General features: G+C 42.9%; 1 protein-coding gene across 1 annotated transcript in view; it reads left to right on the top strand.

Moving 5' to 3' along the window:
* LOC126426826 (uncharacterized) overlaps positions 1 to 26,949 on the top strand; it is a 269,461-nt gene that overhangs the window by 214,688 nt on the left and 27,824 nt on the right. Inside the window, exon 2 of the mRNA XM_050088849.1 lies at positions 23,037 to 23,150. Coding sequence (XP_049944806.1) covers positions 23,037 to 23,150 — 114 coding nt within the window. The remainder of the gene's footprint in view (positions 1 to 23,036; positions 23,151 to 26,949) is intronic.

Genomic DNA, 26,949 nt, shown 5'->3' with positions numbered 1-26,949 from the left:
AATCGGGCAAGGTAGAAGAATCATTTTACCCATTCGCCAAGTGTACAAGTTAGGTGGGTCGACAACATATTCCTGTCATGTGACGCACATGCCGTCACCAGTGTCGTATAGAATATATCAGACGTGTTTTCCTGTGGAGGAATCGGTTGACCTATGACCTTGCGATCAAATGTTTTCGGTTCCCATTGGAGAGGCACGTCCTTTCGTCTACTAATCGCACGGTTTTGCGATGCGGTCGCAAAACACAGAAACTAAACTTATTACAGTGAACAGAGACGTCAATGAACGAGCGGACAGATAATAACTATGCAAAAATAAAGAAACTAAAATTTTCACTCGAGGGAAGACTTGAACCAAGGACCTCTCGTTCTGCAGCTGCTCATGCTACCACCGTACCACGGCGCTCCTGAGCGTACATTGTCCATGATATTGCATATGTCGCCCATGGACTACTCAGTTTGTATATTTTGCTTATTTTTTCACAGTTCCACACAACTTCTTCCTGTTTTCTCAATTGATCTGTGTTCAGCTTATCAACGCCTATCCACTGTGCCAACTTATAACTAAATCTGAGGGGGTGCGATGGGGAGGTTCCCTTGTCAGAAGGCATTCCCGTCGTTGTTCCAAAGCCCCCCCCCCCCCCCATTCACCTGATCTGAGTCATTGTGTCTGTTTTGTTTACTCGAAGATGAAAAATATCTTAGGAAGACATCATCTTGAGACTCTGAAGAAAATTAATAAGAATGTTGCCCTACCAGTTGAAGCCTATCAACACTACTGCCATAATTGGCAAAAAAAAGATTCCGCTGGTGTATAAAAACTTTGGTAGATAAAAAATTAGCGTCACTGCCTTTCTTGCACATCTCGTGGATTAGCTGCAGCACGCATGGAGACGTTAATAATTTTTCTCAAGGTCGATATGGAATAGGAAAGGCCGAACTATTGCTGCAATGGGACGTACCCTCTGGCATGCAGTTCCAGGGGTTTGCAGAGTATATATATATATATATATATATATATATATATATATATATATAGATGTAGATCCTGGAGCTGACCTTTTGAGCCACCCCGCAGGTGCATACGAGGGTGACTCAAAGGAAAACCTTAAATTTGTAATAACAAATCGAAATTTCGTGCCGTTATCCTGTAAGTTGGGAAGCGTGCTACAAACACTGCAGTATGGCCTGTAGGTGGCAGCATAGTGCAGATGCACGCATACCGTGGCAATATCAGTATAAAGATGGCCGCCCCACTTGCGACTTGCACCAGGGAAGAACAACGTTTTGTTATTCGGCTTTTGCGTAGTGAAGGTGTGAAACCTATTGAAATTCATCGACGAATGAAGGTTCAGTACGGTGATGCACGTTTGTCACAGCAGCAGGTCTACGAATGGAGTAGGAATACGCAGATGGTGTGACTTCAGCGGAAGATGCTCCTCGTCCAGGTCAGGCACAGCGAGTTGTGACTCCACAGAACATGGCAGCAGTTGAAGCCATAGTGAAGGAAAACCGCCGAGTGGCACTGAATGACATTGCAGCATGTTTACAGTTTAGTCATGGGTCAGCACGCCACATTGTGGATGATGTGCTGCAGTTTCACAAGGTGTCTGCAAGATGGGTGCCACGCCAGCTGGCTCCTGAAATGAGAGAACGACGTGTTGATGCTTGCGAAGAATTTCTTCGGCGCTTTAAACGAGAAGGTGATGGCTTCCTTGCAACTGGGGACGAAACCTGGATTCACTTCCACCAACCGCAAAGGAAGAGAGCGAGCAAGGAATGGCGCCATTCCTCATCACCAAAACCAAAGAAGTTTCGAACAGAACCATCAGCAGGGAAGGTTGTGCTGACTCTTTTGGGACGAAAGAGACGTCATTTTGGAGCATTGCATGCCTGGAGGGACCATTGTCACCAGTGCATCGTACAAAGATCTCCTAAAAAAATCATCTGCGGCCTGCAATCAACTCAAAGCGACGTGGATTGCTGTCAGCAGGTGTCCTTTTGCAACATGACAGTGCAAGGCCCCACACTGCCCGTACAACAGTTGCAACAATCACAGACCTGCATTTTGAGTGTCTTCCTCATCCACCATACTCACCAGACCTTGCCCCAAGTGATTTCAATATATCTTGTAATGGTACTTGAATTACGCAACCATTATGGCACCTCACTTTCTGTAAAGTAGTTAACATATTTATGAGACAACATTCAGATTTGATTTCATTAATGTAGAGGTATTTTGATACATCGATATGTTTATGTTGCAATGATATTATTCTTTTGTATATTCTTTCTTTTATCACTATGATCTTTGACGTACTTGTAACTCTTGATTTTTGGGCGCGTAACCGATTTTTAGTTAGTTACAGAGTCGGACCTTGAGTCTTGGACGTCATGTTGGAAAGACGCATATTGTCGTCAGCTTATAAAATGTGAACTTTCACAGTAAAGAAGATATTTTCAAGTACGTTTTGTATTGTGAAGTGATGTTTTGTGTGTTATGCGATATTGCAAACAAAAGCAATAAAAAGGAAGTGTAACTTAAATTCGGAGTGCTGATTATTTTTTACATCACCATTGTGCTAACTTTCAAAGGTTTAATCTTGAAGAATGGTTTGTGAAGCGCATCTAGAAAACTTTAGAATATAGCAGAATAAAACCTAGGCCTCTTTGCAACCGAGCTTGGAATCATCACCACTTAGATTTTCGACGATTGGGCCACGATTTTACAACGAGACCAGCGTGGGAAACACGAAAATATGAGTGCCTAGTTTATTCATTATTACATGAAATGACTTTATTAACTGTGCTCTAATGTCACCTGCCACATAATATGACTGTTGTTGCCCGAAAATGCAGTATTTAGCAGCGAGAGCAACACCACAATCATTATTAAATTTTGACCTTTGTTGTGGTAGGGTTGTTAGAGTCTGGACCACTCAGAGACGCAGTGGGAGGGAAGAAGTTCCGTTCTGATGAAGAGGTACGTCACGCGGTGCGCGAGTGGTTGCGCGGACTACCGGAAGAATTTTTTTCTAAAGGAATTTATGCACTTTGTAAGCGCTGGAGGACTTGCATTGAGCGTGGGGGAAATCTATGTTGAAAAGTGATACAGCTTTGTACCACTTCTGCACAATAAATAATATTTAAAAAAATATTTAAGCTTTTCATTTGACTCATCGTAGTATGTATATAGTTAAGGCTCACCGGCCACTTGACCATCTTCTTCTTGTGTGCGAATGCACAAACAGTGCCCGAACTCTTACGGGAATCGGCAACGCGCCGCGAGTAATGAGTATAATAGGCGGGGGCACTAAGCATGTAGTGCGGGACAATACGTTGAGAATGTGGGTTTCGCGGGAGGCGCGCCAGAGACAAATCCCTGCAGTCGCGCTATCCTCTGTGTGCTCGGTGGCTCACATGGACATCACCTCTATGTTCCACGTGTGGAGTGCCAGACAATGATGAACATCGGTTTGTTTGCGGACCGGCGGCGGAGGTTTGGCACTAGGTTCGACGTATTGCGGCTCTTCGAACGCGGGACATTCCGGATTGGATTACTCCCCTTTCATTATTATTTCCGGAACGTGACTATTTTCCTTGGACAAAGACCAATGCTGTGAATTGGATTCGCGGACATGCCATTCACTACCTATTTGGACAAACTGTAGACTCTGCACTCGATTTTTGGACATACTTCAATGACCGTCATTATGTCGTTGTCCATCACCCAAAATACAGACAATTTTTCTCGAACTTCCTTGGGAGTGCTTTCCACGAGCCACCTCGCAGCTGGAATGTGTTAAGCCAAGAGAGAAGAAGGTTTCCTGTTTGAACCAATGAACATTTCTGAACAATTTAGCGGAACACATCAATTTCGAGAAGACGTGACTCGAACATATTACCAGCGGGGCGCAGAAGGCCTCTGATCAAATACACAACAAAACTACACAAAACAATATAAAAAAATAAAAATAAAATTAAAAAAAAGAAGGTTTTGTTGTTTGTAAGGATAGCCCTAGCCTTGATTTCCCCTGGTATATAGGCAGCTCTCTGGAGTAGGTTTAGCCAGGAGCCAACGCCTGAAGTGGACCAGATTTTTTTGTTATAGGATGAAAAGTGGCGGTGACACTTAGGTTTTTTTTTATTAAGGGGCTTTCTAAAAAAAAGTTGGTAGAGCAAAAAAAAACAGTTTAAAAAAAGTTGGTAGAGCATTAGGCTTTTAAAAAAATGGATAGAGCGCCTACCCTGTAAGCAGGAGATCCTGGGTTCGAGTCCCAGTCGGGGCACACATTTTCATCTGTCCCCGTTGACGTATATCAACGCCTGTAAGCGGCTAAGGGTGTTCATTTCATTGTAATTTCATCCTAGTATGTCCGAGGGAGTGACTTGTGAGGTTACGAACCAGTTCCGGGAGAGCGTTCCAGACTCTGCTTGCTCAAAGACGAGCCGTTATCGAGAACGTGCAGTAAGTGTGTGATGCGTGGCACGTTTCGGACGGAGAGCTCGTACGCCAGTGTCAGTCGCCGCTTTTTACGTAGCACAGTATGTGACGCGCCGTCGCGCACTCACCTGTCTGCGTCGTCTGTCCGTTGTGGAGCTAACAATGGAAGGCCGCGATTCTTTGAACACAGATTGAAACATCCCCTTAGAAAAATTATACGTGACTGGGCTTAAACTGACACACAATATTTTTTTAGTGCAACGCAATCTGACTTTCAAAAATCCCTGCAAAAGAATGGCCCTGACTAACATTAACCTATACCTTTCACAAATCACTTACCTCACAAAAATCTTCATTACTCGAACTGCTGCAATACAGCGAGCGCCACTACTGCCAGCTAAATAAAAGATTCAGACTACTGAAGGCACTAACTACTGATAGGCATAGTTAGCAAAAGAAAGATTGTGATAGAGAACAAAGAATGTATTTACCTTAACAGTGTTCATAAGTCATAATATATATAGCAGTTCATGACATCCAATATTACAAATTTACTGTCTGTGATGGACACACGTCCAGATCATCCGCTCTCAAAACTCCGCCATCTCTCTCCCCACATCCACCACTGCTGGCGGCTCACCTCCAACTGCGCAACGCTACGCGCTGTTAACAGCCAACTGCCCAACACTACAATAGCCAACAACAATGCAAACCAGCCACAGACTGCACACAGCACAGCCAGTGATTTTCATACAGAGCGCTACGTGGCTTTACCAATAAAAAAACCTAAACAGCCTACTTACAAGATTTGCTTCAAACTTTGTACACATTTCGTAGGCCATTAAAACAACACAATGTGCAAGGACTAAGGTATACTGCTCTGGCAATTCCGAAAAAAAATAGCAAGTGTGGTGTGCGTACTGTAAGACCTTCGGTACACACACCATCAGGTTATTTCACTTGTCGTTCTAGCGAAGTAGGCGAGTGTCAGCAATATGTCTCGTGGTCTTATCGTGTCGTGTTTATCTTCTGCCGTTAGGTCAGACGATAGAAATTCCACCTGCACGCTTAGAGTAGCAGATTGACGGTGACCAACTTTAAACAGAAATTGATTAATTTTCACACACATTTATTAAAATAATAAAAATCATAGATATTACGTAACTTGATTCTGGATGCTGTTTACAATGGACAATCTGAAGTTCCTTTGGTCTTGGTACCTTAATCTTATTCTCACATATCTCTGATACTTGACAACGTATCTGTACATTTCTCTTCATGGCTATGTACAGGAATATGGTAAGCTTATTAGGCGCAGACTGAAACTTGACTATAGACTGGTACAGACTAATGCAGACCAAGGCAGACTGGCGCAGACAAATGCAGACTGACTAATCGGAGGTCTGTACACTCGTTATAATACCTCGAGCATTCAGGTATCACTGCCGAGTGTGATCCGCGAGGAGAAAAGGTTCTACGTTAGCAGCAATCTCATTGCCTGCGTTACATATTAATATGCGGATCGGCGGAAACAGAATTTGGTCCGTCTCTATGGCAGCGCCATCTCGTAGTGAGGAGATGGTCGAGCGCTGCGCCTGCGCTGTTGTCCTTAGCGGGGCGCACTCTAGTGGGAAAGTTGTGAACCCGCTGGCTACGCGGAACTATGTACACAGCAGCAAGAGAAGTTTTACACGTCTATTAAGAAACTGATGTACCTGTGTGTAGGTGTTAGACATTAGAGTTCATAATGGTCAAGTGGTGTAACTCCTGACAGCATCACCCCAAAAATCATTCTATTCCCAGACGTAGACTATTTTCTGCGTGCAAAGACCTCAGTGACTTGGATTAGAGGGCATGCAGCCCAATACCTGAAACTTCCTGGCAGATTAAAACTGTGTGCCGGACCGAGACTCGAACTCGGGACCTATGCCTTTCGTGGGCAAGTGCTTACCAACTGAGCTACCCAAGCGCGACTCACGCCCCGTCCTCACAGCTTTACTTCTGCCAATATCTCGTCTCCTACCTTGGGTAGCTCAGTTGGTAGAGCACTTGCCCACGAAAGGCATAGGTCCCGAGTTCGAGTCTCGGTCCGGCACACAGTTTTAATCTGCCAGGAAGTTTCACATCAGTGCACACTCCGCTGCAGAGTAAAAATCTCACTCTAGCCCAATACCTGTTTGGTGGCGGTGACAAATCGGCTCTCGATTTCTGGCTGTACCTTAACGGCAGACATTGTGCATTACCAACAATATTTCTCGAACTTTCTCCGGAGCGCTTTCAACGACTCCCCTCGCACCTGGATCATCGGTGAGAAGGGCGGCTGACATGTGACCCTTCTTCCATTTTACAGATTCGATCCCCTCATCGCTTATTCACACACACTTTCGAGAAGACGTGCATCAATGATCAACTGATGTGTCGCCTGTACGCGGGATTTTCTTTCTGATGCGTATTTGCTGTAGTAATACGTCACATTTGTCCTCGTTAACGTAACCTGATTTATGCTGATATATTTCGAATAACGAAGAAGAGAAGGAAGTGATGTCAAAAGCATGATTCATAATCCACTTATTTCCATTTCTACAGTATTTGTGTCGATAGCAAAAGAAGCTGTAACCCTGAAACCAACGCTTGTTTGCTTATTGGTACCGCTTCTTGTTCGTCACATTTTCAACTCGTAAGCACAACATTTTTACTGTCCACATGTGCAAAAAACTGATCTACGCGTGCTTTTGTTAAATCATAAACGTGTTCAATGAGCAAAGAAGCAAAACATGCTATTGCATCATCTGCATGTGATCAAAGTGAACGATTATTGAAATGTCATAGAAATGGAAATGCACTGAAATATACCTCCATGCGGAATAGAGTTCTTTTTTTATTAGATTGTCAGTGCATTAGTCTCACTATAGTTTACATATCTTCTCACTTTGAAATCTGACCTATGATGCGTGATGATAATAGCAATTTACAGGCTACACACACATATATATATATATATATATATATGCAAATTATATATATATATATATATATATATATATATATATATATATATATATATATATAATTTTTGAAACATTTTCCAGCATTGTGGAATGCTATAAGGAATGGTATCAAGCGCTGAAGACCCCTAAAATGGGAATTTTCTTCAAGTTGTATGTAAGTAATTTTTTTAGTAATTATAGCCTTACCTGTGTAAGATGTAGAGCTGCCTTTCCAACAGTAGCCTATTTGCTTCTTTCCCCGAAATATTTCTCGCCAGTAACTCTGTCAGTTTTTCAGGAGTAACCAAATATAGCACAACTGAAATTTACGTCTACTTCATCGTCTATTTTGTTCTACTTTTAAATTTCATTTTGAGGTCTTCAAATTGTATAAGCGTATGCCACGCATTGTGATATACCAGTAGTTAGATACTTAGTTGATTTCATGTCCCATGTTCGTTTGCGTCAGAAGTCGTAATGATGAACGAGTCATTATACAAGGTGAGTCAGGAAGATATGCAAACATTTTGATATGTTATTCTACAAGTAAAACTAAAGAAAAAGTTCATATAAACATAGGTCCGCGAATGTTTAGTCACGGAGTTACGGCTAATAAAAGATTTTGCCTGAAAATTAGCAACTTTGCTAATATGAAGCCATCGCAAAACTGTACGAGGTTGAAGTAAAGCATAATTTTCATTTATTTTGTTGTTATTGATCTGGCAAATCTAATAAAACATGACACAGACGTGTATCTGCAGTAGTTTTCCGGAACATCCAGAGAAGCAAAGATTATGATACAAGTAAATTTCTTTTGTTTCCTTTAAGAATGTAGAAACGTTTATGTCATTGTTGGCAACAGTTAGTGTGTTATTTCAGTCGCTTCCTAACCTTGAAACGAGTTTTCTGTATTGTTCAGTGAAATAACATAATAACAACACCGTATTTAAGTGAATTCACGTGTGCTATTGTATTAATAAAAGCAGATTATCTGACACATTCATACAGTTTCAGTTTACGTTGTTACTAACATTTTTCCAAAATTAAATTCTCTACAACTTATGTTAAAAACTTTGTGCAATTGTCTGGAATTTAAAAAACAAATTGGGCCAAGTAGTTAATAAATTCAAAATTTTACGAAATTAATTCTTTGCTTCTCTAGATGTTCTGGAAAACTATGCAGATATAGGTCTGGGACATGTTTTATTAGATTCACCAGACCAATAACAACAAAATGAATGAAAATCGTGCTTTACTTTACCCTCTTACAGTTTTGCGATGGTTTCATATTAGCTAAGTTGCTAAATTTCACGCAAAATCTTTTGTTATCCGTAACTAGCATTCGCGGACCTACGTTTATATGAACTTTTTTCTTTAGTTTCCTTGCAGAATAACATATTAAAATATTTGCGTATCTTCTGAATGACCCTGTATATTAACATTCTTTTTGCAAATATGCCTTCATGCTGATCATTTATTACTTTTTTCGTTTTTTAATTAAGGACAGACGGATGTTAGTAACTCGTAGCCATCAACATTTACACATTACAGTAATAGATAATATTCTGCGGAATAGGAGGAGCTGTCAGAGATAAACGTTTTCAGTTTAGTTTCAAATTTTACTTTGCTGTCTGTCAGGTATTTTATATCAAAGGGTACGTGACCAAAGTTTTGGCTACAGCATTCTGAACCACTGTTTGTACTACCGACGACCTTAAAGCAGCGTAACAAATGTCATTTTTCTTCTGGTATTGTAATTATGTGCATCATTGTTCCTGTTGAAGTGCAGTGGATTATTTACAACAAACTTCATCGGGGAATAACTATACGTTGAAACGGATAGATTGCTACTCACGCGCCGAGCAGTAGCAGGCACGACGAAAGGAGTGATCCCGTAATTTTTCAACCAAAGCTTTCTTCAGAAAGGAAACAAAGAGCACACACACTCATTCATACAATTATGTACACAAAACTCACACTCAGATGAACGCTGTCTCCGGCTGTTTTAGTCAGAATCTTTCTTGAAGGTTGTAATGGTACTTGAATTACGCAACCATTACGGCACCTCACCTGAACCTCTCGATACCAGCAATATTCTACCGTATTTCTGTTAACTACTTACCATATTTCTGAGACAACATTCAGATTTGATTTCATTAATGTAGTGGTATTTTGATACATCGATATGTTTATATTGCAATGATATTATTCTTATGTGTATTCTTTCTTTTGTCACTATGATCTTTGACGTACTTGTAACTCTGATTTCTGGGCGCGTAAGCGATAGTTAGTTAGTTGTTAACTTGTTAGAGAGTCGGACCTTGAGAAGGTGAAGTCTTGGACGTCATGTTGGAAAGATGCATATTGTAGTCAGCTTATAAAATGTGACGAAGATGTTTTCAAGTATGTTTTGTATTGTGAAGTGATGTTTTGTGTTTACGTGATATTGCAATTAGAAGGAAGTATAACTTAAATTCGGAGTGCTGATTATTTTTTTTTTTACATCACTATTGTGCTAACTTTGAAAGGTTTAATCTCCAAGAATGGTTTGAGAAGCGCATCCACATAACTTTTGAATATAGCAGAATAAAACCTAGGCCTCTTTGCATCCGAGCTTGGAATCATAACCACCTAGATTTTCAACGATTGAGCCATGATTTTACGACGAAACCAGCGTGGGAAACACAAAAAGATGAGTGCCTAGTTTTTTGATTATTAACTGTGTTCTAATGTCACCTGCCACATAATAACTTTGTTGTTGCCCGAAAATGCAGTATTTAGCAGCGTGAGCAACACCACAATCGTTATTAAATGCTGACCTTTGTTGCGGTAGGGTGGAGGAAATGTGAACAAAGAATAATTTAAGGCGTGAGATGTTGCACCAACAATTAGCGCTGTTGCGTGATCGTGTGTTGTACGGGGACGAGACCGTTGGTACAGTGTAACCCGGATGTCGGAACGTTTGCGATTTGCAAAGCAATGAAAAACACAGGAAATAAGAGAAAGAGTAAAGTGAAATGACAGAAATAAAACCACTACAATAAAAGTCAACAGTACTACCGTATTTCGTGTATACAAAAGAAAATATAGCTTGAACGGCTCCATTTACGAATGAAATGTGATTCCTTTAAATTGTACAGGGTGTCCGAAAAGTCTTTCCCTGATTACATAAATTGATAACTCAGGCTAGAAATAAGATACAAATATGAAACTGGTGTCTAATTGTTTACAGACTATCAAAGTTTTTTTCACATATATCAGTAAACTTCCACTTCCATTGTTGCCCAGTGACAATACACGTGATATGACTTTGCGGTCGAAATGCTATCACGTATGGAGGACGATGATGGTTATCTCAGACGAATTGCCTTTTCCGACGAAGCGACCTTTTTTGTCAGTGGAGTAGTGAATTGCCATAATTTGCGCATTTGGGGTTCACAACCCCTGGCGAGGTCATGGAGTGCACCAGAGGCAGTCCAAAGGTGAACGTTTGATGCGCGCTATTGCACGATCGAATTATCGGGCCATTCTTCTTCGCTGAGGCTACCGTCGCATCTGCAGTGTATCTGGACATGTTGCCACTGTGTGCTGTTCCTCAAAAAAGGTTCAAATGGCTCTGAGCACTATGGGACTTAACATCTGAGGTCATCAGTCCCCTAGAACTTAGACTACTTAAACCTAACCTAACCTAAGGACATCACACACATCCACGCCCGAGGCCGGACTCGAACCTGCGACCGCTGCGGCCGCGCGGTTCCAGACTGTAGCGCCTAGAACCGCTCGGTCACTCCAGCCGGCTATGTAATCAGGGAAAGACTTTTCGGATACCCTGTAGATTACGGTCGGATCGGTAAGTACACCAGTAAACAACGCAAGCTGGCATATTTGATGAAACAACTACGTCCCCACAAAATCAAAGCACCCAACTCTTTGGAAACTGGGCACAGGTACGTCACAGACACGTCACGGGGAAGTCTACATCCACATATGCATCTACATCTATACTCTGCATACACCGTGAGGGTACGCCCCATTGTATCAGTTATTAGGGTTTCTTCCTGTTCCATTCACGTATGGAGCGTGGGAAGAATGATTGTTCAAATGCAACTGTGTGAGCAGTAATTATTCTAAACTTATCCCCGTGTGATACATCTACATCTACAGCATACTGCGCAAGCCACCTAATGGTGTGTGGAGGAGGGTTGTTCGGGTTCCACTACTGATCCCTCTAACCCTGTCCCACTCGCGAAGAGTGCGTGGGAAGAATGATTGTCGGTAAGCCACTGTGTTGGCTCTTATTTCTCGCATTTTCTCCTCGTGCTTGTGCGAGATGTATGTTGCGGGAAGTAATATGTTGTCCGACTCCTCCTGAAAAGTGCTGTCCCGAAATTTCAATAGTAAATCTCTCCGTGATGCACAACACCTCTCTTGTAACGTCTGCCAGTGGAGTTTGTTTAGGGTCTCCGTAGCGCTCTCTCCCCAGCTAAACGATCCCATGAAGAAACGCGCCGCTCTTCGTTCGGTCTCCTCTATCTCCTCCGTCAGTCCTACGTGACAGAGATCCCAGACAGATGAACAGTACTCAAGAATCGAGCGAACGAGCTCCTCACAAGCCACTTCTTCCGTGGATAAGTTACATTTGCTTAAGATTTTTCCTATGAATCTGAGTCTGGTATCTGCTTTTCCCACTTGAGGTCGCGCCGGCCGGAGTGGCCGAGCGGTTCTAGGCGCTGCAGTCCGAAACCGCGCGACCGCTGCGGTCGCAGGTTCGAATCCTGCCTTGGGCATGGCTGTGTGTGATGTCCTTAGGTTTAAGTAGTTCTGAATTCGAGGGGACTGAAAACCTCAGAAGTTAAGTCCCATAGCGCTCAGAGCCATTTGAACTCTGGATAGTTACGCCTAGATATTTTACGGCAGACGCTGTCTCCAGCTGTTTGTCATCAATAGTGTAGCTGTACGGTAGTGGATTCCTTTTCCTATGTATGCACAGTATGTTACATAAAGGGTTGTAGTATATCCCTAGAGTAGACATTTAAAGCCGGTTCTTGAAACTTCGTTAACAGACTTTCTCGGGATAGTTTACCTGTGTCTTCAAGAGTCTGCCAGTTCAGTTGCTTCAGTATCTCTGTGATACTCTCGCACGGATTAAACAAACCTGTGACCATTCGTGCTGCCCCTCTCTGTACGCGTTCAATATCCGTTGTTAGTCCTGTGTGGTATGGGTCCCACACACTTGAGCAATATTCTAGTATGGATCACACGAGTGATTTGTAAACAATCTCCTTTGTAGACTGATTGTACTTCCCCAGTATTCTACTAATCAACCGAATTCTACCACCTGCTTTACCCATGACTGAACCTATGAGATCGTTCCACTTCATATCCATATAAACTGTTAAACCCAGTTATTTGTATGAGTTGGCATATTTCAACTGTGACTGCATCAGCTGCAAAAAGTAGGGTTTTACTACTAATATTGTCTGCAAGGTATTTAATATACAACATGAACAGAAGGGGGTCCCAACACACTTCTATGGGGCACAACTGAATTTACTTCATCTGACGATGACTGCATCGAAGATAACATGCTGTGTCGTCCCTACCAAAAAGTCCTCAGTCCATTTATTTTTATTTTATTTACACATCAAGTTCCGTAGGACCAAATTGAGGAGCAAATCTCCAAGGTCATGGAACGTGTCAGTACATGAACTTACAACATAAAAAGTAATAACAGATAAAAATAAATGTTCATGAACCTGAAAGAAAATCAGTCCATAAGTTTAAGCAAACGCTATCAGCAATACAATAAGAATCAGCTTAATTGTTCAAGGAACTTCTCGACAGAATAGAAGGAGTGACTCATGAGGAAACTCCAGTTTCGATTTGAAAGCGAGTGGATTACTGCTAAGATTTTTGAATTCGAGTGGCAGCTTATTGAAAATGGATGCAGCAGTATACTGCACACCTTTTTGCACAAGAGTTAAGGAAGTGCTATCCAAATGCAAATTTGATTTCTGCCGAGTATTAACCGAGTGAGAGCTGCTTATTGTTGGAAATAAACTAATATTGGTAACAAGAAACGACAATAAGGAATATGCATATTGAGAGGCCAATGTCAAAATACCCAGACTCTCGTGAACAGAGGTCGACAAGAGGTTCGTGAATTCACACCACTTACTGCCCGAACCGCCCGTTTCTGAGCCAAAAATATCCTTCTAGAATGGGAAGAGTTACCCCAAAACATAACATCATACGATATAAGTGAATGAAAATAAGCAAAGTAGACTAATTTACGTGTCGAAGTATCACTCACATTCGATACCGTTCGAATAGTGAAAATGGCAGTATTAAATCTTTGAACAAGATCCTGAACGTGGGCTTTCCACGACAGCTTACTATCTATCTGAACACCTAGGAATTTGAACTGTTCAGTTTCACTAATCATATGCCCGTTCTGTGAGATTAAAACGTCAGGTTTCGTTGAATTATGTGTTAGGAACTGTAAAAACTGAGTCTTACTGTGATTTAACGTTAGTTTATTTTCTACAAGCCATGAACTGAGGTCATGTACTGCTCTGCTTGAAACCGAGTCAATGTTGCACACAACATCCTTTACTACCAAGCTAGTGTCATCAGCACACAGAAATATTTTAGAGTTACCCGTAATACTAGAGGGCATTTCACTAGACGCCCCATATGATCGTTCTTTTGGCAATAAGCGCAGGTGTGGTATCATTGCGGTAAACCAAGGAGGTGTGAATGCGGGCTACTAAAACAAAATGTAAATGTCATGTGACTAGGGCATCCCGTCGGGTATACCGTCCGCCCGGTGCAGGTCTTTTGATTTGACGCCACTTGGTAGGACAACACAACACCCAGTCCCTGAGCGGAGAAAATCTCCGACCCGACCGGGTATCGAACCTGGGCCCTTAGGATTGCATTATACTGCGCTAACCACTTTTTCTTTTTTTTTTTAATCTCATTTTTGTTGGTTGCATCTGCTCGGAGCGGACTTCGCAAGACGCCCGTTGAAGTTCATTATTGATCCAGTCACTCAGGGTTTTTTTTATTACAGAAGACAGCGAACCCTCTGACCGAACACGCTGAGCGACCGTGTGTCACTCAGCCACCGGGGGCGGACTTTTGGGCTACTTAATATGGCGGACGTCGGCTTTAAGTTTGTGACAAACAACTTCCTTCTTTTTTTACCTCCAGGATGTGATAGCATTGCGAATATGTAAAATTCACCGACGTTTCGGCTATTGCGGCGGACTGATTCGGCAAACACCATGAGGAGGGCCATTTGCAACAGTGACTGAAATGTCGCAGAATTTTACACATTGGCAATGCGGTCGCATTCCTGAAGAATTTTATTGACAGTGATAACGGCCACGAAAGCCCATGCTTACATAAAACTTATCCGTTGATTATGTAGAGCTATTGCACTTTTGACTAACTGAAACCCTCAGCTGCCGACAGGTGTTGTTGATATACCTCGATGTGGACAGCTGAAAATAAGGTGCAATACATATGTAGAATTGTGGACAGTTGGGAATGTGAGTCTCACGGCAAGCGTGCAAGGGATAAGTCCCTGCAGTCGCGCTATTCATCTGTGTCCTCGGTGGTTCAGATGGATAGAGCGTCTGCCATGTAAGCAGGAGATCCCGGGTTCGAGTCTTGGTCGGGGTACACATTTTCGGCTGTCCCCATCGAGGTATATCAACAACACCTGTCGGCACCTGAGGTTGTCAGTTAGTCATCATTTATTCCAGGGAAAAGCTGCAAGCTGCGCGGTCATCAACAGTATTCTGTTCTTTCGAGAACAGTTACTGTCTTCATATGTACAGGGTGAGTCACCTAACGTTACCGCTGGCTATATTTCGTAAACCACATCAAATACTGACGAACCGATTCCACAGACCGAACGTGAGGAGAGGGGCTAGTGTAATTGGTTAATACAAACCATACAAAAATACACGCAAGTAAGTTTTTTAACACAAGCCTACGTTTTTTTAAATGGAACCACGTTAGTTTTGTTAACACATCTGAACATATAAACAAATACGTAATCAGTGCCGTTTGTTGCATTGTAAACTGTTAATTACATCCGGAGATATTGTAACCTAAAGTAGACGATTGAGTACCACTCCTCCGCTGTCCGATCGTGTGTATTCGTCAGTATTTGTTGTGGTTTACGAAATATATGCAGCGGTAGTGTTAGGTGACTCACCCTGTATATGCACTTTTGTCGGCATATTCCATGGCTTCTTCTCTTGTTTTAAAACTATCCCCATGTTTATCTATTTCTGTGGCTTTTGTCTGTAATCGTGGATAAGAGTTCGTCATTTAAAAAAAATAATGGTTCTGAAACACTTCATGACTTCCACAGTCATTATGCTACAAATGATTTTTCTATTTTCCCCAGTCGGCATAGACTTTTATGTTCCTTCAGCCGTGTATTCGGTTCCTTCAGCCGTGTATTCATGCTTCTCCTGGTAGTTAAATATAGACCTTCACTACACACACACACACACACACACACACACACACACACACACACACACACACACACGGAATTTTAAATACCTCGCATGCCAACCGTCGACGGAGTAGTTGACATATTTTCTTTGTTGGTCTGAAAACTGGTCTGATGTTTCTGTAAAATCTACCCAATCTGGTGAGCTACTTTTTAAATAACAGAGAAAGGAACTGTGTTCCTTCATTGTTGTGTTTTATTCTTGCCTTTCGCACTGCTATTATTTGGTCGTGGAACTCTTATTTACTTCTTTCGTTAAACAGCCATTTCTTTTTTTCGAAAGCCTGCCTCAGATAATTTACTTCAGCATGCAGATGTATTGGTGTGGAAATTCTTTGCCTCTGTTGCCAAAGACTTTTGACACCCCTCTCCTGTTGTGGATGATAGTTGGACTTTGGACTTGATACAAATATGCAGTGGAATATACAGGGTGTTATAAAAAGGTACGGCCAAACTTTCAGGAAACATTCCTCACACACAAACAAAGAAAATATGTTATGTGGACATGTGTCCGGAAACGCTTACTTTCCATGTTACAGCTCATTTTATTACTTCTCTTCAAATCACATTAATCATGGAATGGAAACACACAGCAACAGAACGTACCAGCGTGACTTCAAACACTTCGTTACAGGAAATGTTCAAAATGTCCTCCGTTAGCGAGGATACGTGCATCCACCCTCCGTCGCACGGAATCCCTGATGCGCTGATGCAGCCCTGGAGAATGGCGTATTGTATCACAGCCTTCCACAATACGAGCACGAAGAGTCTCTACATTTGGCACCGGGGTTGCCTAGACAAGACATTTCAAATGCCCCCATAAATGAAAGTCAAGAGGGTTGAGGTCAGGAGAGCGTGGAGGCCACGGGATTGGTCCGTCTCTACCAATCCATCGCTCACCGAATCTGTTGTTGAGAAGCGTACGAACACTTCGACTGAAATGTGCAGGAGCTCCATCGTGCACGAACCACATGTTGCTTCGTACTTGTAAAGGCACATGTTCTAGCAGCACAGGTAGAGTATCACGTATGAGCTGGCCGAAGTGGCCGTGCGGTTAAAGGCGCTGCAGTCTGGAACCGCAAGACCGCTACGGTCGCAGGTTCGAATCCTGCTTCGGGCATGGATGTTTGTGATGTCCTTAGGTTAGTTAGGTTTAACTAGTTCTAAGTTCTAGGGGACTAATGACCTCAGCAGTTGAGTCCCATAGTGCTCAGAGCCATTTATCACGTATGAAATCGTGATAACGTGCTCCATTGAGCGTAGGTGGACGCAACTAAAATGAGGTCAAACATGGAAATTAAGCCTTTCCGGTCACATGTGCACATAACATCTTTTGTTTATTTGTGTGTGAGGAATGTTGGCCGTACCTTTTTGTAACACCATGTATACGAGTCACCCTGTCTGGACCCATATACGCAGTTTCCAGCTTTAATGTGTTAAACCTTTAATGTGAGACTCTACCTCTTAACAAGTGCATTATGACATTATGACAGCATTTTAAGTCTTTAAGTTTGGTAAATAATTAGATTAAATATTGGAAATCAATATTTTGTTGCTCTGGAACCTGTTAGACGTGCAAATTGCAACCGGAGCTGTGTGGAGTGTTAGCTGTTTAGTGATACAAATACTAGCGGAAAAAGGATTTAGAACGTTCTGTGGTAAAAGAGCCCCAATAAGTTCGCATGCCAAAATTTTTGCTGAAGGAGGCGGATTGAGATTTACGAAGCTGGTTCCCGACATTTTTGTCAGAGTCTTTTAAAGAGGAACATGTTCGCCATTTTCGTGCTCCGACAGGAGCATTTCTTCACTGGTTCACTTCATTTCCGTGCTACAGCAGGATGTGCTGCTCATATGTATACAACGATTTCTACAGATCAGTAAAGTATTAGAAGTTTGTTCTTCTTTCGTTTCACCCTATTTGGGATACGCTAGATCAATCATTTGTATGAGTGACTTTCAAAAATCTTATGTTCCAGCCCTCCATCAGTCTGTCTCCTATCAAAATATCCAGAAAGGATATTACATTATCATTTCTCATTTCCAAGCTAAACTGGAATTTTAGGTTTTAACTTAAACTTGTCGATATATTGGTAGTAACTCTGCTGACTCGAGGAATAATTTCTATCTTTGTCAGTTGGTTGGTTGTTTGGGGGAGGAGACCAAACTGCGAGGTCACGGTCTCATCGGATTAGGGAAGGATGGGGAAGGAAGTCGGCCGTGCCCTTTCAAAGGAACCATCCCGGCATTTGCCGGGAGAGATTTAGGGAAATCACGGAAAACCTAAATCAGGATTGCCGGACGCGGGATTGAACCGTTGTCCTCCCGAATGCGAGTCCAGTGTGCTAACCACTGCGCCACCTCGCTCGGTATATCTTTGTCAGTAAAGTTACATCTCCGATAAGGTTTTATCTGTGTCAGTGGGTGTGCAGTAGGCATTCTGGGTAAAATATGGCCTCGAAGTCACCTCCACCTCTGCCATCCGCACTCCTTGTCTCTCATTTAAGCGACGCCACTTTCTTGGAAATGTGCCAGTCAGAGAGATTCTAAGACAATGCACCCATATTTTGCTCTCCCAGTCATGGCCCTGAGTTATACTGCCACAAAAAATGAAGCAGCAAGTTAGCATGTACCCTAGATCCGCCATATTGTACTCATAATTTGGTCTCTGTACCATAATTGGCCCCAAGTGTATCTCATCCTGAAATTTACATCAGTAGTGCCACGTGTCTTTCGTACTCTTATTGAATAGATCTTTATATATTTTGACAAGTAATAGAGACAATTCTTGGTTTCTTAAAAGTGTTGTTTTACTTTTGGTGCACTTTTGGTCACGTTTTGCAGCCGGTGGGGGACAGAGATCGATCGATAAGAACAAGATGCCAGGTCTAACTTATGTACCGATTTGTTGTTTCATTTTTTATGGTGGTAAAATAACAGATTCTTATTGAAAGAGTGAAATATGTGCGTGTTCCCTTAGAAACTCTATGATTGGCCTTCTTCTTTTTTCCCTTACCTTTACCCTATATCTAGACACCATCAGCATGTTAACCTGGATTTGGCAATGTTAGTAGTATGGGGTGGTCAGATACCATTCCTGTCACCATCCCCTCATTTTCCCTCTACCCCTACCGTCCATTCCCCTAGGATGGAAATTATGAACCCAGGCTGTTTGGGTCTAGTGTTGTCCATGTGAAAGTGATAGAGCATATTTCAAAATGTTTCCAACCCATGCAACTGAGATGGGACTTGGGTACCAGTCCAGTAGTCACCTACTGTGATCCGGGAAACAGCCTAGAAACCGGACTGGCCCTCGTCACCAGTCCACCTGGCAGAGTCAAAAAAAATGCTTCAAATGGCTCTGAGCACTATGGGACTTAACATCTGAGGTCATCAGTCCCCTAGAACTTAGAACTACTTAAACCTAACTAACCTAAGGACATCACACACATCCTGCCCGAGGCAGGATTCGAACCTGCGACCGTAGCGGTCGCGCGGTTCCAGACTGAAGCGCCTAGAACCGCTCGGCCAGCAACGGCCGGCTGGCAATCTGAAGTGAATCCCAGAAGAGGTGTGCTGTACCTCGATCAGCTAATTCTCTGATTAACCTATTTCTGAGAATGTGGTGTGGCATACAAGGGGATGGGAGGGGGTAGAGCAAAGGAGCAAGGTGGGGAGTTCAAGGTCATATTTTATCCAGGAGCGTGATGATGGTCGAAGTAGGATATAAAATATAGACTGGCAATGGCAAGGAAAGCGTTCCTGATGAAGAGGAATTTGTTAACATCGGGTATAGATTTAAGTGTCAGGAAGTCGTTTCTGAAAGTATTTGTGTGGAGTGTAGCCATGTATGGAAGTGAAACGTGGACGATAAATAGTTTGGACAAGAAGAGAATAGAAGCTTTCGAAATGTGGTGCTACAGAAGAATGCTGAAGATTAGATGGGTAGATCACGTAACTATTGAGGAGGTATTGAATAGAATAGGGGAGAAGAGGAGTTTGTGGCACTTGATTAGAAGAAGGGACCGGTTGGTAGGGCATGTTCTGAGGCATCAAGGGATCACAAATTTAGCATTGGATGGCAGCGTGGTGGGTAAAATACGTAGAGGGAGACCAAGAGATGAATACACTAAGCAGATTCAGAAGGATGTAGGTTGCAGTAGGTACTTGCACAGGATAGAGTAGCATGGAGAGCCGCATCAGACCAGTCTCAGAACTGAAGACCACAACAACAACAACAGGGGATAGCAAAATAATGTGGACACCTGTACTTACCTGTGAATGGTTTATTAATAAGGGGTTGGGCCCCCATTTGCCCATAATACAGCTGCGATTCTTCTTCAAATACTGGCACGTAATGATTGTATTGTCTCCTGTGGAATGTTATGCCACTCTTCGATCAGAACTCCTGTAGTGACGAGGGAGGCGGAAATCTGCTCCGGAGTCTGTGCTCCAATACTGCCAACAAGGGTTCGATAATGTTTAAGTCTGGGGGCTGTGCTGGCCAGGGAAGACGCTGCACTTCAGCTGCATGCTCCTCCTCATACTAAGACTGTACTGTCCTGGCTGTGTGAATGGGTCCATTGTCGCCTTGAAATATGGCACCATCGTTGGGGAACAACATTTGAATCATGGGGTGCACCTGATCACCTACAATATTCATATAATCGTTGGCTCTAACTAGGCCTTTGACAGTCATGATGGGACCAGCAGAATACCATGATATGGCTGCCCACACCATCACACTTCCACCTCCATGCTTAACTGTCAGAACCAAGCAGCCAGGATTGTAGGTTTCTTTTGGCGTTCTCCAGACATAAACCCGGCCCGATATTGGAAATGACGAAAACGCTGACTCATTGGGCCGTCTGATGTGTTTCCAATGATCAGTCGCACAGGATTTGTGCTCTAGACACCATTTATTACGCTTCTTTGCGTTGGTTTTCGCCACTAATGGTTTCGGACAGCTCGTCCACGAATATTCGCTTTATGGGGTTCTCGGCGGACAGTGTCGATAGATATTGGGCCTCGAAGATGGCTATTGAGCTCTGCAGTCACTTTTACCGCCATAGTTTTGTTTTATTTTCACACAATTCATGTTATCGTACGACGATCTCTGTCATATAGTCCACTATTACTTTTACACGATGATGTTTTGTCCAGGCTGTCATGACTATTGAAACAGGTGCTCTCGAAACATTCAATAAGTTGGCTATCTTGGTTACTGATCCTCCAGCTGATCGGTCCCCCACAATCTGCCCTCTTTGGAACTCTTGTTAGGTCTTTCACTGCACGTCGACCTCGGCCTCTGAATGCAAATAAGAAGCGTGCACTACTCGTGAACAAGCTGCACTGGTTCCCAGTCCATGCTGAACACGCAACACGCACAGTCCAGTGCGACACGTGTCTTACCTGCGTTGTTGACCGGCAAACAAAACCATCCCATTACTACCGCTGTTCATATTATTTTGCCTATCTCCTGTACTTCTGCTGATCCCTGTACTTCTGCTGATCACACATAAACTCCTACCATGCCTCTTTTCACAGCATCTATTTCCCTTTCCTATTATTCTTTACAGACGAATGGAAAAACTAATATAAGCCGACCTCGGGGAAGATCAGTTTCGATTCCGTAGAAATACTGGAACACGTGAGGCAATACTGACCTTACGACTTATCTTAGAAGAAAGATTAAGGAAAGGCAAACCTACGTTTTTAGCATTTGTAGACTTAGAGAAAGCTTTTGACAATGTTGACTGGAATACTCTCTTTCAAATTCTAAAGGTGGCAGGGGTAAAATACAGGGAGCGAAAGGCTATTTACAACTTGTACAGAAACCAGATGGCAGTTATAAGAGCCGAGGGACATGAAAGGGAAGCAGTGGTTGGGAACGGAGTAAGACAGGGTTGTAGCCTTTCCCCGATGTTATTCAATCTCTATATTGAGCAAGCAGTAAAGGAAACAAAAGAAAAATTTGGAGTAGGTATTTAAATCCATGGAGAAGAAATAAAAACCTTGAGGTTCGCCGATGACATTGTAATTCTGTCAGAGACAGCAAAGGACTTGGAAGAGCAGTTGAACGGAATGGATGGTGTCTTGAAGGGAGGATATAAGATGAACATCAACAAAAGCAAAACGAGGATAATGGAATGTAGTCGAATTAAGTCGGGTGATGCTGAGGTTATTAGATTAGGAAATGAGACACTTAAAGTAGTAAAGGAGTTTTGCTATTTGGGGGGCAAAATAACTGATGATGGACGAAGTAGAGAGGATATAAAATGTAGACTGGCAATGGCAAGGAAAGCGTTTCTGAAGAAGAGAAATTTGTTAACATCGAGTATAGATTTAAGTGTCAGGAAGTTATTTCTGAAAGTATTTGTATGGAGTGTAGCCATGTATGGAAGTGAAACATGGACGGTAAATAGTTTGGACAAGAAGAGAATAGAAGCTTTTGAAATGTGGTGCTACAGAAGAATGCTGAAGATTAGATGGGTAGATCACATAACTAATGATGAAGTATTGAACAGGATTGGGGAGAAGAGAAGTTTGTGGCACAACTTGACCAGAAGAAGGGATCGGTTGGTAGGACATGTTCTGAGGCATCAAGGGATCACCAATTTAGTATTGGAGAGCAGCGTGGAGGGTAAAAATCGTAGGGGGAAACCAAGAGATGAATACACTAAGCAGATTCAGAGGGATGTAGGTTGCAGTAGGTACTGGGAGATGAAGAAGCTTGCACAGGATAGAGTAGCGTGGAGAGCTGCATCAAACCAGTCTCAGGACTGAAGACCACAACAACAACATTTCCCTTTCTAATGCTACATCCACCAGTCGGCAAAACTCGGCCGAACCAGGAGCAATCTCCAAATGCGTCGTGTACAGTTCTGGATGAAACGTCACAAAATGGAAAAGCTTCACCGAACACTACCATAAAATCTGCAAGATTCAGCAGTGACTGAAACAACTGGTCTTGAAAGCCATCATAGTGTTTCTGTTCCGTGGATATACGTGAATATTTCCATTTTCTGCATGACGTACACCATTTTAACTTTTTGCGTTTCTTGTGTGTGCAGTGGTGCCGGCTGTGGAAGTTCGTCGTCTTCTCGACGGTGGCGACCATGATGACCATGGGAGGAGGAGGAGATGCCATGGAGCTGGGATTCGTGCGCCGCTATAACAGATCGCAGGTAGGTACCCGCCTGCGCTGTGCTTATATTGGCCATGAAAGCTAGAGTTGGTTTGATACAATTTTGCGTTCCTATGACTTGCCAGGTATACTCTTGATTTCAATGCTGGATACCGCAACATCAACCATCAGTCTTATGTACTCTAACATTATTTCTCTGTACCATCTCTCGAAATACATTCTTCAGCAACGACTCATGTCGTAATAATCGCCCAGTCGTGATGTCTCTTCATTGTGTTGCATATTGGTCTCTTTTTCTCGTTGTTTCATTGCAGAACGTCTTTCCTTCCTTAAACAATTTGTACAAGCCTGTTCATCTACGTCTACATCTGCAACTACATGGATACTCTGCAAATCACATTTAAGTGCCGGGCAGAGGATTCATCGAATCACCTTCACAATTCTCTATTATTTCAATCTCGTACAGCGCGCTGAAAGAATGAACACCTATATTTTTCCGTACGAGCTCTGATTTCCCTTATTTTATATTGGTCATCGTTCCTCCCTATCTAGGTCGGTGTCAACAAAATTCTTTCGCGTTCGGAGGAGAAAGCTGGAGATTGGAATTTCGTGAGAAGATTGTGTCGCAACAAAAAACGCCTTTCTTTTAATGATGCCCATCGCAAATCCTGTATCATTTCTGTGACACTCTCTCGCATATTTCGTGATAATACAAAACGTGCTGCCATTCTTTGAACTTTTTCGATGTACTCCGTCCGTCCTATCTGGTAAGCATCCAACACCGCGCAGCAGTATTCAAAAAGAGGGCGGACAAGCGTAGTGTAGGCAGCCTCCTTAGTAGGTCTGTTACATTTTCTAAATGTCCTGCCAAAAAAACGCAGTCTTTGGTTAGCCTTCCCCACTACATTTTCTATGTGTTCCTTCCAATTTATATTGTTCGTAATTGTAATTGCTAGGTATCTAGTTGAATTTACGGCTTTTAGATTAGACTGATTTATCGTGTAACCGCAGTTTAACGAGTTCCTTTTAGCACTCATGTGGATGACCTCACTTTTCGTTATTTAAGGTTTTCGCACCATTCCGATATTTCTTCTAAATAGTTTTGCATTTTGTTGTGATCTTCTGATGACTTTATTAGTCGATAAACGACAGCGTCGTCTGCGAACAACCGAAGACGGCTGCTCAGATTGTCTCTCAAATCATTTATATAGATAAGGATCAGAAAGGGCCTATAACGCTACCTTGGGGAACGCCAGAAATCACTTCTGTTTTACTCGATGACTTTCCGTCAATTGCTAAGAACTGTGACCTCTCTGACAGGAAATGACACATCCAGTCACATAACTGAGACGATATTCCATAAGCACGCAATTTCACTACGAGCTGCTTGTGTGGTACAGTGTCAAAAGCCTTCCGGAAATCCATAAATACGGAATCGATCCGAAATCCCTTGTCAATAGCACTCAACACTTCATGTGAATAAAGAGCTTGTTGTGTTTCACAGGAACGGTGTCTTCTAAATCCATGTTGACTGTATGTCAATAGACCGATTTCTTCTAGGTAATTCATTATGTTCGAACACAATATATGTTCTAAAATCCTGCTGCATATCGACGTTAACGGTATGTGTCTCTAATTTAGTGGATTACTCGTATTACCTTCCTTGAATACTGGTGTGACCTGTGCAGCTTTCCAGTCTTTGGATACGGATTCTGTGGCCGAGCGGTTCTAGGCCCTTCAGTCTGGAACCACGCTGCTGCTACGGTCGCAGGTTCGAATCCTGCCTCGGGCATGGATGTGTGTGATGTCCTTAGGTTAGTTAGGTTTAAGTAGTTCTAAGTTCTAGGAGGCTGATGACCTCAGATGTTAAGCAGTTTGAACCATTTTTTTGATACGGATCTTGCGTCGAGCGAACAGTTGTGTAAGATTGTTAAGTATGGAGCTAATGCATCAGCGTACTCCGAAAGGAACCTAATTGGTATACGGTCTGGAGCAGAAGACTTGCTTTTATCAAGTGATTTTTAAGTTGCTTCACTACTCCGAGGATATTTACTTCTACGTTACACATGTTGGCAGCTGTTGTCGATTCGAATTCTGGAATATCTACTTCGTCTTCCTTTGTGAAGGCATTTCGGAAGGCTGTGTTTAGTAACTCTGCTTTAGGAGCACTGTCTTCGATAGTATCTCCACTGCTATCGTGCAGAGAAGGCATTGATTGTTTCTTGCCGCTAACATACCTCACGTACGACCAGAATCTCTTTGGATTTTCTGCCAAGTTTCGAGACAAAGTTTCGTTGTGGAAATTGTTATAGGCATCTCGCATTGAAGCCCGCGCTAAATTTCGAGCTTCTATAAAGGATCGCCAATCTTGGGGATTTTGCGTCTGTTTAAATTTGGCATGTTTGTTTCGTTGTGTCTGCAACAGTGTTCTAACCCGTTTTGTGAACCAAGGAGGATCAGCCCTTTGCACGGCTCTATGTAAAACGTAGTACAGTGAGGGGACAAAAGTCGTGGGACAGCGATATGCACATGTACAGATGACGGTAGTATCGCGAACATAATGTATAAAAGGGCAGTGCATTGACAGAGTTGTCACTTGAGCTCAGGTGATTCATGTGAAAAGGCTTCCGAAATAATGGCTGCACGTTGGTAATTAACAGACTTTGATCACGGAATGGTAGTTGAAGCTAGAAGAGTGGGACATTCCATACTGGAGGTCGTTAGGGGATTCAATATTCCGAGATTCACAGTGTCAAGAGTCTGCTGGGAATACTGCACTACTAGCCATTAAAATTGCTACACCAAGAAGAAATGCAGATGATAAACGGGTATTCATTGGACAAATATATTATACTACAACTGACATGTGATTACATTTTCACGCAATTTGGATGCATAGATGCTGAGAAATCAGTACCCAGAACAAAACCTCTGGCCGTAATAACGGCCTCAATACGCCTGGGCATTGAGTCAAACAGAGCTTGGACAGCGTGTACAGGTACAGCTGCCCGTGCAGCTTCAACACGATACCACAGTTCATAAAGAGTAGTGACTGGCGTATTGTGACGAGCCAGTTGCTCGGCCAACATTGACCAGATGATTTCAATTGGTGAGAGATCTGGAGAATGTGCTGGCCAGGGCAGCAGTCGAACATTTTCTGTATCCAGAAAGGCCCGCACAGGATCTGCAACATGCGGTCGTGCATTATCCTGCTGAAATGTAGGGTTTCGCAGGGATCGAATGAATGGTAGAGCCACGGGTCGTAACACATCTGAAATGTAACGTCCACTGTTCAAAGTGCCGTCAATGCGAGCAAGAGGTGACCGAGACGTGTAACCAATAGCACCCTATACCATCACGACGGATGATACGCCAGTATGGCGATGACGAATACACGCTTCCAATGTGCGTTCACCGCGATGTCGCCAAACACGGATGCGACCATCATGAAGCTGTAAACAGAACCTGGATTCATCCGAAAAAATGACGTTTTGTCATTCGTGCACCCAGGTTCGTCGTCGAGTACACCATCGCAGGCGCTCCTGTCTGTGATGCAGCGTCAAGGGTAACCACAGCCATTGTCTCCGAGTTGATAGTCCATGCTGCTGCAAACGTCGTCGAACCGTTCGTGCAGATGGTTGTTGTCTTGCAAACGTCCCCATCTGTTGACTCGGGGATTGAGACGTGGATGCACGATCCGTTACAGCCATGCGGATAAGATGCCTGTCATCTCGACTGCTAGTAATACGAGGCCGTCGGGATCCAGCACGGCGTTCCGTATTACCCTCCTGAACCCACCGATTCCGTATTCTGCTAACAGACACTGAATCTCGAGCAGC

The sequence above is a fragment of the Schistocerca serialis genome, chromosome 11 (assembly GCF_023864345.2).
Source record: "Schistocerca serialis cubense isolate TAMUIC-IGC-003099 chromosome 11, iqSchSeri2.2, whole genome shotgun sequence".
Lineage (NCBI taxonomy): Eukaryota > Metazoa > Arthropoda > Insecta > Orthoptera > Acrididae > Schistocerca > Schistocerca serialis.
The sequence above is the reverse complement of the archived record's forward strand: the minus strand, read 5'-3'. Positions and strand labels throughout refer to the sequence as shown.